Source organism: Motacilla alba, chromosome Z (genome assembly GCF_015832195.1).
Source record: "Motacilla alba alba isolate MOTALB_02 chromosome Z, Motacilla_alba_V1.0_pri, whole genome shotgun sequence".
In the NCBI taxonomy this organism is placed as follows: domain Eukaryota; kingdom Metazoa; phylum Chordata; class Aves; order Passeriformes; family Motacillidae; genus Motacilla; species Motacilla alba.
This window is the reverse complement of record NC_052046.1, coordinates 55,684,561-55,699,560: the sequence shown is the minus strand read 5'-3', so window position 1 is coordinate 55,699,560 and position 15,000 is coordinate 55,684,561. Positions and strand designations below refer to the sequence as shown.

The 15,000-nt window shown below is 36.9% G+C and overlaps 1 protein-coding gene across 5 annotated transcripts in view; it reads right to left on the bottom strand.

Moving 5' to 3' along the window:
• Positions 1-15,000, bottom strand: part of BNC2 (basonuclin 2) — a 334,627-nt gene that overhangs the window by 289,857 nt on the left and 29,770 nt on the right. Inside the window, exon 1 of one of the 5 annotated variants that reach the window (XM_038125037.1) lies at positions 11,404-14,461. The exons of 2 other annotated variants lie outside the window; for them this stretch is intronic. Coding sequence is in view for 2 of the 3 variants with exons in the window: in XM_038125034.1 (XP_037980962.1) it covers positions 11,432-11,440 (9 nt within the window). In the remaining variant the exon portion in view is untranslated. Of the gene's footprint in view, positions 1-11,403; positions 14,462-15,000 lie in introns of those variants that run through there. 2 more of the 5 variants (XM_038125034.1, XM_038125035.1) reach the window with 2 other exon arrangements.

Here is a 15,000-nt window from a genome sequence, read left to right as displayed (position 1 = left end):
GATGTAGAGCAGTGTCTAGGAACAAAAACATTCTGCTCTCCAAGTATTTGAGAGATGCACTGTAGGACTCACCTTAGTATGTCTGCAGACAGTACACTCAGGTATTTAACCGTTTAAAAACAGGAGTATTAATTTGAAACCTACATTATGCTGAAACTTTTATGATAAAGTTCAGACTGCACCTCATTTTTAGTGTGAGTAGAATAAACAATAGTATCCTTTTACAAATGAAGGCACTGATTAAAACAGGAAAAATAGGACCAACCTGAGTCAATCTTATTGGTTCGCCTGGTTTCCTGTCAGGTCATTTGCTAGTAACTAAGAGCAAAGACTAACATAGCAACTAAATGTTAATGGAGATACATTAATACACACAGAGTCCTCATCATGGTTGACTGGTATTACAGAATTCATCCTCTTAAGTAAGGTATAACCCATGTGTGGTACTATCTCCTCCCAACTGGTTTGTGAAGATGACCATCGTAACTAGGAGCAGAGATCCTGTACCCAATGTACATTCTCCCTTCTTCCCCTGAACCTGAAGGAAATTGCTTTATATGATAGAAATGAAAAAATAGAAGGCACTTGAAACAGAAAGAAACTGCCAACACTGAGTATTAAATAACTTGTGAATTATTATAGCAACATCAAAGGGACACAGACATGTTCTGAGCCTTCACTCACAACTCCTGGTGCACTTTTTCTTTTGAAAGGTGCTTTGAGATCCGAGTAGAAAAGTACTTTTAATAAAACACACATCCATTTTGCTGACAATTTTTTCATGAAACATAGGTATTGACTCTTGCACTCTAGCCAAAATAACAGTTTGTATAAACTTAGCACTTAGTGAATTTGCATGGCAGTTTCTAGACAATTGGATACTTCTCACTTCCCCAGACTGCTTTTCAGGGTCTTATTTCATGCAATCTGCTACTTTACACTGTCAATCTGCTTTTTGTATTGCACTCCAGGAATTACTCCTGTTTGTGACATACCATGTGCACATATTGAAATTGTATTTTCCTAATTACAAGATATCCTATGGGTAAGAAGCAGTGCAGAATGTAAAAGATTATTAATAATTATAGTACCTAATTCTTTTTGAGGAGAAATCTATATTAGTATACTTGCTTAACTGTGCTTTAACATGTAAAAGTTGGTAGGGAGGATGTATGTTCAGTGGTTAGGAAAAACAACTGAGTATGAAGATGTACACTTAGTCCTCAAACAACAAATGATGTGTTATGGGATACTAGGTAAATAAATTAAATTCTATTTTTTAAAAAAATTTCAATTTCATTTATTTGTTTCCATTCTGGTTATTTATCCATATGTAAAACTCAACAGTATGTAACTATGCACAGACATGTTGCAAGGCTGACTTAGCTGATGAAAAAGATGCCACAGATAAGCCAAGTATTTGCTACTTTAAGTGTCTATACATTAAGAAAGAAATTAAAGTTATGCAATGCTGAGTTCACACCCTCATGGATATCTTTTATATGTATTTCTTTTCTTTTTTTTCAAGGAAACTAAGCAAAATTTATAAATGCATCATCATTCCTTCCTTGACATTTGCATACTTACTAGGTCACTTCTGCATAACGCATGGGTGCATATCCTTAATACAGCAACCTGTACTCATAAAATGACACTTGGCACTGCATCTGGGACACTGTAACCTCCAGAGACTAAAAAGGATTTGGTTTGTGTCGTCCCTTCTGATCATGCAGTGTGTGATAGGAACAAGAATGTGTGGTGACATGCATCAATGAAGACTGCACACTGTGTTTTCTAGTCCCACTTGTTTCTACTCTTCATTTTTTCTTTCACGCACTCCGTCTAATAGTACTCCTAGAGGAGGACAGGACCCACACATTTTATTTATCATAATCTCCTAATAAAAAGAGCTTTTAAGGAAAAAAGGATTTTAAAGTAGTCATGAAACTTCTTTCTCTGATACTGTAAGTAATTCAGGTTTTCTGATCACTGAATGTGAGCATCAACATTCACAACTTATGCCTAAGAAACTAAAGACATGAAAAGGAAGACATGAATTTAATCATGAATTCAAATAATTTGTCTTCCATGTGTCTTTCTCTGTCCCCAACAAGGAAAGACAATAAAGGAAATCCCAGGCAGGGATGACGACCACACTTCAGCCAAATGACAAACAAAGTACTTTGTAAAGAATATTGTATTGTAAAGAATATTGTAGGCATACTACAAGATTTCTATCATGAAATATAACAATCTGTCAAGCACCACACCCAGAAGAAAGTTGCAGGTCACATAGCATCATATAATTTGTATTCCTACTGTGAATTACCAATGTAAACCACACACACCCCTAGGGACATACTAGTGCCTTCTCACTGCATATTAACTTGAAGTCCTAAGGCGTTCAGAAGGATGGTGCTATTCAGAATACAGTCAGGACTCAAAGAAAACCAAAATGCATCTCATGTCAGCTGCATGTGCCTTCCATCTCGTATTCATGTAATATATGTGATACATAAAAAAATAAAGGCACATAAAATTTCCTCAAAAGAAAATTTAAAGAGTCAACTACTTCAAGAAAAATTATTTATTGATTCCTGATTGCAATGGCTTCAGTAATTAGCTCCCATTGATTTCAGTAGAGTGACTTCAATGATAATGTTAAAACTTTTGTACTGCTTTGCACATTCAAAAAATCTTTTAGAATTTTGATCATAAACAATAAAGGTAGCTGGATTAAGCAGTAAGAAAAAGCAAAGTAAAAAATAAATGCACTAAATGTACCAAGAACTTTACAAATCCATATAATTCCATACTTTTTCTTGCTTTCACACTGCTGTATGAAGAGCTACACTAAGAGACTTCTCAGAAGAGAAGAAAGCAATTTAAAGTTGGGTATTCTTTGAGAGGGCCTCTGCAGTTGGAGCTCGTCTTCCTAACACTTTTCCCTTAGAATATCAGAAAGAATCCTGGATTTCTGAGAATGACAAATTCAGAAATGACAGCATAACAGAGTACATATACTGCCTTATCATACTAGCACTTGAAGTGTGTGAAGAGGAACTATTTTTCTAAGCTAAGAAACATTCATTTGGTCTTGAAAAAGGTCGTGATGTCAACTGTTACTATTGATCAAGTTACTATAAGTCATCTCAGGTTACATTTGCTCTCCTAGAAGGAAACGTGGTTGACCCTTGCTGGCCACATGACATCCTGCACTCACATGAGCCCAATTACAAGGAAGGAGAATCATCCCATAAACCTGTTCAGCTTAAACACACATCTCAAAGAAAACAGTTACAACTAATTAATCTTCCTCTTTAAAAGACCTATCTGTACACAGCATCCACCACCAAACATGCATGAAATATCTAGTTGAATAAAAATGGCAATTCCCAAGGAATAATGATATTATAATGCTTCTGCAATGGTTAGTCAGTAGAGCTAAAGATAGAACTCCTTTAAATCTCAGGATGGGATTTAATCAACACAAAAAGACAAACAAGAGTGGTTGACCCAAGGCTGAAAACAATTAACACAGACGTGTCTGAAGTCAAAGAGTAGAAGGGGGAGGGAGGAGGTGGACAAATATTAGAGCCTTGATCTCCCATCACTTTAGTCATATTATAAACTACCAGAAGAGTAGTCATTATTAAAAAGTATCCAGAAACATGCCAGACCCACTGGGAAACAGTGCATGTCACTAAAAGTCAGATCCTACTCAGTCAAGTAATGGTGGTATAAAAAAAAAAAAAAAAGAAAAAATAAATGCCTAGCACATATGGATGCACAATGGAAATCACTGTAGAGGCACTAAGCATGATTTTAGGTCAAAATTTTATATGAACAAAAAACAGTCCAAATAATATGGGTAACTAGGACATAGAGAGAGGTACCACCTTCCCAGCAATTCACTCAAAAAACATTATTCATGTGCCTACTTCTGCTACTGCTGTTTTGTTTTGTTCTGTTTTGTTTGCTGAAAATATCACTGTTTGAGGATGAGCAAGTGGCACATAAAGCTTGGAAGCCACATGGTGTTCGTAGTATGATGTGGAAGGATGTGGAAGGTTTGGGTGTAAAATCTGTCAAAGTTCACTGTAAAACAGTGTAGGAACAAAGGCAGGGGGCTGAAGTCAGAACTGCCTCAGCCAAGCTGGAGCCAGAAGGATCAATCATGTTGTTTCTTGCCTCACCTTGGGGAGGATTGTTAGTAAAAGATGAGTCAGGAAAGCTGTACTTAAATCTCTTTCCCCACAAGATCAGGAACATAAGAATACTGGAGCAGAAGTAGTGGCACTTCTTGGTGACATCTGAAGGGAAGAAGCAGCCCTCAGGCTATCTTATGTCCTGGAAAGCAGCACATAGGCCATCATCCTTCTCTTTCCATTTATGATCTGCTGCCTCATTTTAAAATAGGTAAATACATTTCGCAAATAGTTACAGTCTCCAAACAGATAAGAGTGACTTAAGTGTTCTTGGGACAAACCTGTCTCATAGACCACATTTCCCCACAAAAAGGAGTGGATCTCACTGCTGGTGGTCAGGTTTTCTGTTATCTGTTCATTATGATCTTACTGTGTAAACTGCAGTCTCAGCATCTCCTTGCTCTGACCTGAAATATAAATTAAGCCACCGGTTCTGTCACATCCAGTGAAAAAGCAAACATAATAGAGATCAAACTTTTCCAATGTGGAAAGCAATGATGAAGGAAAAGTAATCTTCTGTCTATTTTTCACTTTCTATTTATAGAGGGAATCATCATGCTTCATGATAGCCACCAACATGTCCATCAAATGGGGCACTCAGAATTATACAGGGTTCAAATGACATCTGCATTAAATGAACGTGCAGTGTTGTATTAGATTGCGTGTAAGTGCAGGATGTCCTACAGCCAAATATGGCCACATTCCATTTCAAGAGAATAGCAGTAATCTGAGTCACCTTGTTAGCATTGTCAGAGCTAATAAAATCAACAGTACAACTTTTGGCAAGAGAAAATTCTAGTGCAGTTTTCAGTAAGTTGCACCATCTGTTTTATGAGCCAGTCCTACAGACGTGGCCTGAAGAGAATCTACTTTTTTTTAATGTCCTCAGAACCTTCATGACAAAGTCCAAGTAGGAAGTGGTTACAGGAGTAGCAGAGGTCTACCAAACAGAGCAGGCATAGCAGAAAGAACCTTGCAGATTAAAATAAAAACGTTGCTGGAGAAACAACAGTGTCATCGGCCCAAACCCTAATTCTGGACTTCACTCCTCTTAGGTCCAGGACTGATGGATCTTCTACTTTTTTCTGTTTCTCAGAAACAGCTGCTGTGAAACAATTTTCCTCCAACATAAAACAGTTTTAGTTGGTCATATCATTCTCCTAACAACTCACTTCAGCATCCTTTTTGATGAGTCTCTGAGAGTGATTGAGAGAGGTATTTGGAGGAAGACAGAGAAAAGTATGAGGTACTGTACTGAACTCCTATACACTCATTAAGAAGGTATGAAGAATATCTGACAGCCCAGTCACAAAGAGATGACAGGAAAGAAAAGAGAAAATAGGACGAGGCACTAAACATATTTTTCCAGCATTGTTTGCAAAAGTCAGTTTGGAGACTCAGTTGTGTAATTTCATGGAAAGTCATTCTGATGAGCACTGCTAATGGCTACATTGCCTCTTTGAGGATATTGTACTGTGTATATAAACTGTTTGAGAAACAAAGGAGAGCTGACAAAATGAGCTTGGATCTGAACAAGAAACCAATTTTTTGACAGCTGAATGGCAGATTTTAGAAGAATGTGAGGTATGTCAGGAATACTTGACTAAGAGCAAAAATTTCATCTTCAGAAATTATTTTGGATGCTAGATCTTCAGGACCAGGCACTGAATAGTCTGTATGATACAAATTGATTTTTGTTGAGATTACTTCTTGTCTTGTCCAGATCTGAGGCCAAAGATCTCTGCAATTCCTCCAGACTGTCCAGATGAAATGGACAACTGGTTAGTTTTCTCAGAAGTTATTGGTTAAGGTGAGTTCTCATAATCCTTTCACACTGTGTACCTCTATTTTTCTGCAAGTGAGCAGCAAAGGACAGGGCAATCAGTGATGGATGAATTCTTTCACTGAAGAGAAATCATTATCACAAGAAGGACAGTCCTGGGGATGGGACACCACAGAGAAAATAAACAGAAATTCTGAAGAAGAAAAAGTAAGGTAAGACCTAAAAAACCCAAACAAAGCTGATTTAGTTATAAGAGCACAACCACATAGTTATAAGAGATCAGCCACAGGGAATTTGAAAAAAGAAAGGTGTGAGATGTACTGGCCTATACAGATGCAGTCAGTCACATCACGCATGCATGCAGTACAGGTACTTCAGAATCAAAGAACATTGTACAGCCCAATGCAGCAGGATATTAACCCCAATCTGAATGTACGTGTATATATATATATATATATATATATATATATATAAATACCAGACAGAAAACTACAAATATGTATGAGAGCTTATTTATACAGAAAGAACAATTATCCCTCAGAGTCCCTATGAATACTACTACTCAACTTTTGTCCTGTGCTGCTGAAAGGACTATAAACCCAAAAAAAATATTTTATCAAAAGTACCTGACAGTCAGCTATATTACTGTCTCCACAGGTTCATCAGTCTTGGTTTCATTCTTAGACTTTTCATTAATAAGGACTGCCAGAATTGGATTGAACTCCTTTCACAGAATGGCAAAAAGCAGGGCTTGGGTAACAACTGGAAGCCTATTTTCATTTTGACTTCAGAGTTTTCAAAGTTGTCTCTCCAGAGGCAAAAGATCAGATAACTGTGTACTGTGATGCATAGCTCCCTACCCATAAATATCTTATTAGTACAATAAAGAGAAGCAGGCCTCTTAAATCCATGATGGGGATATTTGTATATTAACAAAGGGTCCACAGCCTACGGAGAAATGTTCATTAACATACATGTGTTAATCTAATCTATCTAATTTCTATCAGTACATCTAGGTAATTTCTGTGAGCGGCTGAGCAGTCCTATACTTTCCAATACTTAGCTGAGAGTCTGGTAGGAAGATTATTGTATTATAAACAAAGTCAAAGAATGAGAAGCAGGCACAATATAAACCACAGAAAACAAACTGGCTGAAAGCTGTCATTTCATCTATGCCATTGCTGAGCTAATAGGCAGTAAAAAGTAAAGGATTAGTAAATCTGTACCTTAGAAATTTTTGTTTAAAATGGTAATAATGTAGGTAATGTATGCATATTATATACTAAGGTGTTAAAGGGCTCAAGGGGAATAGAGGTGGCATACGAACAACTTGTTTCCACATTGGTCAACTAACCCCATTATTATGCTTGAGTTCCCTACAAAGCCCAATGTGCATCACATACACAGGCAACTGACAGCCATTGCTCGTATTCAGATATTCATTGGGTTCCCTATCTGTCGTCCTGTGAATCACTAATCATTCAACAACATTTGGAAATTATATCTGTAAACCATAGCTTCCTCAGAAATGATAATGTAATATGCAATATCCTTTCAATTATCTAAATCCTAAGCTAGATAAGTGAGACTGAAAATGTAATAATAATTTGATTTCATATTGAAGCACATATTGAAAGAGTTCAAGATACACTAACAGTTCGTTGTAGCTCTGCTGCACTTCCTCTAGCTACAAGAGAAAAAAAAAATCTCAACCAGGTAGACGCTGTGAAACTAGTCCTTCTCCCACAGATGAAAACAGGACAAAAGAGGATTGCTTCTCAGCCACTTAGGATTACAAGCTCCCAGTCAGTCTTCCATACACCTGTTGATGCGTGACATGCTCTGGTTCCTGTTCCTTCTCCATCTGTTCAGTGCTCCCATGATTCCATTTCTCTTAGTAGCACTTGTACACAACAGGAGTTAATCATAACTTCAACAGAGCTACATGGATGTGTCTGAGGGACAGACATGGCTTAGTATCCATGAATTTATATGGAAATCTCAGACCTTAAAGCCTCCTACATAAGCCTTTGACATTTTTTTTTCTTGTTCAATTGGAATATTTATTCATTTACATGTAATTAAAAAACCAAAAGCAAACAAACAAACAAACAAAACAAAAAAAAACCCAAAAAATCTCCCCAAAAACTTCAGGTTAATGCTTCTTTTGCCTTTAATTACTTGACAAACAGTAGTATAACTGCAGAAATTTTGCCTGAGGTGAAAGTTGGAGTTGAGCCTAATCACTAGCTGGAGACATTGTTCTGGCTAACTTAGGCAGAACACATTTGTACTGTGTACCTGAACAATAGTTAGGCTCTACAGTGAAGGATGGCTTTTAGCAGTTGTTGATTTTGATTAACTCTTTTCTACGTTATCTAAAAACACGGTTTTTATGTTTTACATTATTGAATTTGCATTAAAATATAAAGGCAGAGGCGGTGAGGGCACTCTTAGCTCATCAGAGTGTAAACATATAACAGAGGTATGATTAGACTTCAGAGAAACTATATGCAACTTTCTGAAATACAGACTAGCACCTTCTCCTTACTCACTGTACAATTCACACAACAGCATTGGCCTTATTTCCAGATTAAACCACAAGTCTCCCTATTTGTCTGTATTCAAGTAAGGAGTCAAAAATGAAGCCACGGAAGCATACAAAGTTACTGAAGTAGAAAAAAATAAGCAGAGAGAACATAAATGTGTCTAGAACATTTATATTAAAAGGATACTATTGTAACTGGATGTCATTTGTCAAAATGAATTAAAGATTATTTTGGTCAGTATTTATTGAAAGACAAATGAATTCTACCGTAAAAGGGAAATTTATTTTCTCAAAATTAGATACGGTTCTTAAAATCCTCAAGTTTTTCATTCTATTGTTTCATGGTTTTAGTGTGTTGAGTCAACATGTAGGTGGGATGTAGTTAATTTCAAGACATCACAAAAATTATTCAAATTTTGCTAGAACAAAAAGTTTTTCAGTACCATTGTGACTCCCTAGCATCTTGCAGTATCCAGCATGATAAGCCCTGGCCTGTTTCCACCAGTGTCTGTTCATATAAGCCTTTAAACTCAGACAAACTTGATGCCCAGTCTTGAACTACCCTTAATCCTCAAGAGCATCACTGGACAGGATATATCCTGGTATGTGTAGAGGTACTCTGTTCAGATTTTCTCATAAATTACAGAGGAATTTTTCCTCAGGTAAGAATTTTCTCTTTATTTTTCTTTCTAAAGTATACATGTTAGTACTCTGAAAAAAGCAATTCATGTATTTCCTCATTGCTCTGAAAAAAGCCTAAATGAAACCCACAGGAAAAACCAAATCTGCAGAACTACAGAGCTAGAACCCAGATTTAAATCTGAGTTTTCCAGTAGTTATTTCATCTGAAGTACAGCACACTGAGCCAATTTAAGACATGACAATTCTGCAGACTAGGCCCATCATATCAAAATCAATGCACAGGGGACTGATAGCAGTGAAGACTCCTATTGGTATATATAAACATAAATGACAGAGATCTCTCCCCTTCAAATAGCATTTCAAGAAGGAAAAAAAAATGTAGGAAACATAAAAGAATTATGCTTACTAGTGAAGAACACGTCCACTTCTTCCAACACTAAAGTAAACATTAAACATTTTTCTTCTACCAAAAAAGTGTGTTTAACATTTCCAAAGTCAGCTTAGCAGTCTGCACTGAGGCACTCCACTTGGAACTCACAGTGAGAGAGACACATGTTTTTCACAAATGCTAATTTCCCACAATCAGTCCAGCCTGCTCCTCCAAACCTGCAATTTACAGCTTAAATAGTATTTTTAAAGCCATTTGTAAAAGGTAAAATGTGAAGATTTTCTCTTAGTATTAGAGAACAGGCATTATCTTTCTCCCATCCTTTCTTTAGCATTGTGATATTGGAAGTAAATCATTAACAAGAAATAAATGTGAATATAATATAAATATAATATCAAACCCTGATAAACTCACAGCAGCATATGCATAACCAATATATGCAGCAATGACCTTCTAAAATTACTTAATTCAAATCCTTAAAAAAGCAATCCATTAAGAACTTTACAAGAAAAGTGCCCAAGGCTAGTTTAGAGGCTGATTGATGTAACTGAGACACATTACAAAAATAGAGTTTAAAAAATATGTAATAAAAATCTCATGCTTGATAAAAAATGTAATACTGTGACATGTAACTTCCTGATAAAACATGGTATTCCACTGTATTTTCATTCTGATCTCTGCTGTTATGCTTTTACTGAACTAACAGGTAAAACATCTTAGAAGCCCCATAGTATTCAGTAAGAAACTTTATGAGCAAGAACATTTCAATTCTGTAACATCTTAATATTCATATTTCTGTTTTCAGTTTTATATGCATTATGGCATTTTTTGACAAAGAAATACAAAGCACAACTAAAAGGACTACTAAAGAATACTGCTGTACACAGTAGGTGGAAGTAAACTTGGGAACATGCAGAAGCTAGGGAGACAAGAGAGGTGAGAAGCTGGATGAAGATTTTAGGTCCTGGGTGGCCCGAAGTTGAAAGATACGCGCTTAAGTGCCCAACTGAAGGGGCGGGGCAGGGGGGCGGAGGTGAAGCCTACTTATGTGCACACACTCATGTGGAAGGAAGCAGAACAGTGAGCAGCGTACAGCCCCAACCTTCCCTTGATTTTCTAGGACTTTCTTCTGGAAATCTGGTGAACAAAAGAACACAAGAATCAAACTTCTGTCTCCTCAGGCTTTACTGAGCACACTCCACACTGGCAAGCAACTGTATTCAGTGCTTTCAAAGGCATATTGCTGTGTAGGAGTGATGACTGAGTGCCCTGCAGGCACCTCAAACGCAAGGCTGTCACTTCTAGTCACTACTCAGCAGGGCTAATGCCATACCTGTTATGACAAGAATCAGCCACTTAAAGGCACCACACCTCTGCCCCCACAACACATACTTGGAACAATGTATGAGCCATGCAGTAATGTTTTAGGTGTTGCCAAGGAGAAGCAATCTTTCCTATAAACACTGAAGAGATGAGAAGCAAGAAATTTAATAAACTCATAGGAAGACTTCTTAGTCGGAGTCCAAATAATTGCTATGATTGTGTAGTAGTTCCTCTTGTGTATGGTCAGAGAAAGTAAAAGATTAAGATGCCATTTGACGAGGCTAAACCGGGTTTTAGTTGTCAGCCTAAACCTGCCATCTGGTGTCAAGATACAGCAGATCACACCCCAGATGTGATCCTTCAAACAAATGGCATTTGTACCCCCTTCCTCTCTTTCTGCAGAGCAAGCAGAGTAAAGGATCTATCAAAGATGCAAATTAGCAGAAGTTAGTTTCTTAGTAGAGCAACTGTTAATAAGAACAATCACATCAAGAGGTAAAATTTCACATACATGCAGAAAAAAATCAATTACTGCTCACAATCTCCATCTGTCAGTATTCAGTGCCATGGAAATATGTCTGCGGTTGAGGAAGAAGGTATGAAATTCTTGCTAGCAAAATATGCAGGTTGGCCCACCTCAGCCATTTGAAAATCTCCTGAAAACTGAGTCTTTTTTCAAGGGCAGTGTAAGTTTTGAAATCTTTGTCTTATTTCTTTACTTCTTTCTGTCGCAATATCTCATTCCACAATTGGGGTGGAGAAGGGTTATGCAGCGCTATCATTTGCACCTCATTAGTCTTGGGCTGGAGCTTTGAGAAAGCTGATACTCCCTCTAAATTTTTACAGATGCTTCTAGTTTACCAGTTCATGACTGCACTACTAGGAAAGACTTCCTGCCACTAAACTGCTTGCTGGCATGTAAGCTGAATTTCAAAATCCCTGAAAAAAGTAAAGCCCTGTGCAGCTCACTTGCCTTATTCTGGAGGAAAAAAAAAAAAGTACCCTGAAAAAACACAGTAAAACTCTTCACTCCTAACCTGTGAGAGTAAAGGCCTTGGAAATACTTCCTTAAAATTGCAGCACATCTTGATTTTGAAACTCCCCACAAAAATGTTCATTAACAGGAAGGTATTTGTGGAGGTGTTTGTGGTGTAAATTAGCACTATGACACATTAAATAAATAGGGAGAATAATTCATCAACAGATAACTTTTTTTGTGTGCGTGTGTGTGTGAAAATCTAGGTATTTTTCTTCATTTCCTATATGTCACATGCATAATCTTTCACTCAGCATTATATTTATACAGGAGATTGTTCCTTCTCCACTATGTCATGCCATATACTCCCTTCCTTAAAGAGTGAGAACTCTTTAGGTGGTTTGTTGTTTTGTTTTGTTTTGCTTTTAAACCACTTTTTATTTTGTTTTGTTTACAATAGTTCTGGAGAGTTTTCTGAATTTCGGAGCAGGTGACACTGGTCTGTTCTTAATCTTTAGTGCTTTAGTAATGTTAAGGCTAATGACGAGGGACACAAATCCCCTGATGGAACTGAATGCATTCCAAGATCCCCGACCCACTCAGAGCAGTAATCCCCTGCAGCTGGAACTTACTTACCACCATGCACAGCTAATACATTTTTTAAAAGCTAGTCACTAGTGACAAATGTAAACTGGACTGAACAGCTCTCATCTCCTATCCCTAGTCTTCTCTCATAACCCTGAGACTTGCTATTTCAGTGATGGATATGATCTGCCTTTTAAAGTTACCAAACCAGAGTTGTATAGCTCCACTCTAAGTGACTAGAATGTTTTAAAAGCATCTTCAACTGTCAGACTTGAACAAAAACAAAAAAGGTCATTCTTTACACAAACATTTCACAACTGGAAAAACCATCTTGGTTGGTTTATCACTACCATTCTGAACCCACTATTTATTTAGATGTTACATGCAAGCCATCTGTACAACACAATTACACTATCTGCTTGATGCTATTAAGCTGCTTGCTGCTTTCTGTTGTCTTAATAAACTCCTGCTACATAGGAATGAAATCCAAGACTGGGGTTCAGTTCTGCTGGTGGTAGTCTGATGCTAGTAAAAGAGCAGACTGAAGTTACAGCCTCATAGTAGTAATTCTGTGTGCTATGGCATACTTCCATGCAGATTCCCTTGGTTAACTGACTGCAGAGAGCTACTCAAATCCACATGTGGACAAATTATAACAGAACCAATTTTTCTAGATATTCCTAGGATGGGGAGGGGAGGACTGTTTCCAAGTAACCATCCTCTTCTCAGCAACTTCCATAGAATTCTACAACTGAACAACTCAACATTAATCGTATGTTCCAAGGAAAGCAGTGAAATAAAGAGGGAAAGCTGAAGTCTAAATACAAAGAGAAAGATTAAATCACTTGGAGGAAAGGAAAAAAAAAATCCAGTGATGACATAATTATAACAAAACATCCCTTACAGGAATGAAAATAGAAAGGACTTGATGGTAGTTCAATTGTTTAATAAAGCCTTTTTTTTTTAAATAAGGTAGTATAGCACCTTATTTCTGTTTGTTAATTTTCACAGATAACTGGCATTACCAGGATTTCAGTGGTATTACCAATAGGATTTGGAAATAGCTACCAAACACTGAGTACAATACTTAAATTTCATTATATTTAATTACTGCAAAGTTACATCTGGTGAGGGAAACATAATTGTATAACTATCCTCAGCATTCTAACTTCAGTTCAGCCTCTGCATATTACATACTTAAGTATCTAATTTAGGTCCTAACATTCACCCCAGTTAATAATGTGTAACTAGCAGAAACATAAAGAGACAGTGACAAACAGGTCTCTATGAATTAAAATCAGGTCTAATTATGTGACCTTTCTCTGTCCCTTTGAGCCCTCCTGAGGGCAGGTATTTCAAGCAGCCTTGGTGACCAGTCTCAACAGTAACCACGTAGATGGAATGTGTAAGATGGGGAAAAACCAAGTCCAGTTCTAATTAAGAAAGCATTTTCTTTATATTCTAAATTTTGTAATATTTTCTTCCATCTCCTTCTGCATGTCCAGTGTTTGTCATATTTCTCTAATATAAAAGCAACCAGACAGTCTCCAAATAATTAAACAAAAACCTTTATCTCTCTAATTTTTACTTTGAATGCAGCACCATGGGATTTCAACATAGTGCATGCAATTAGAAATGCACACTTTTCTTTGCATGTTGTTACACTCAGAAATTAATCCAGCACCAACACAAGGCTAAGAAATAGGCTGCGCAGCCATTATGCTAATGATGGGTGAATGGTGCTTTATGGCAAGAATGCCCCCTCTGCCATGAGCTGTGTTGTTTGTTAATATCGCTACTCTTCAAAAGGTTTAACAGTACCAAATATTTTTAAGGACTTTCTCAATTTTTGGAAACATGCACATATTTATAACTCCTGTCATGATCTTGGATTTCTTACTGTAACTCACACATTCTCTTCAGTATTACAGTATTTACTAATCAAAAATTAAACCTGGCACATATATATTTCATCATAATAGAATTGAGCTAAGGCAACAATAATCTGCAAGTACAAAAGAAAAAAAAAAGGCAGTTCATACCACATTAGAAAAATGAGATCAAAGTAAACTTGGAATTTTTTATTAACAAAATATAATTTAAAAATAGCATCCAGTGTTCTCTTTTCATCCACAGTAAAAGTGCTAATGTAAACAAAATAGAAACTGTAATAAGTGGAAAATGTAGGAAACATTCTAAGAAAGCTGAAATGTAAGATTTTGTAGAATTCACAACTAATATAAACAAAGAGGTGCAAAAAACAGGGATGGTTCTGAAGAGTTCATATACTAGACCAGTGTTAGCTGACAAGAAAACCCTCAAAGCTGTAACTTTACTAATAATCTTCTATATGTTTCTGTGCTCATTCAAACACTAAGAAGCAGATTTACAGACAGTCGTGGGGCACAAAATGGAAATTCCTAGCCCTGTATGAAACCCCACACCGCCACTGGCAGACCTTGTGTGAAATGAGCACTGTCTCTTTAAGCTCCAGGACCTGCTACACTTAAGCAGTCTGCAGCCAAGGAAAAGTTCTGAAGTTAAACT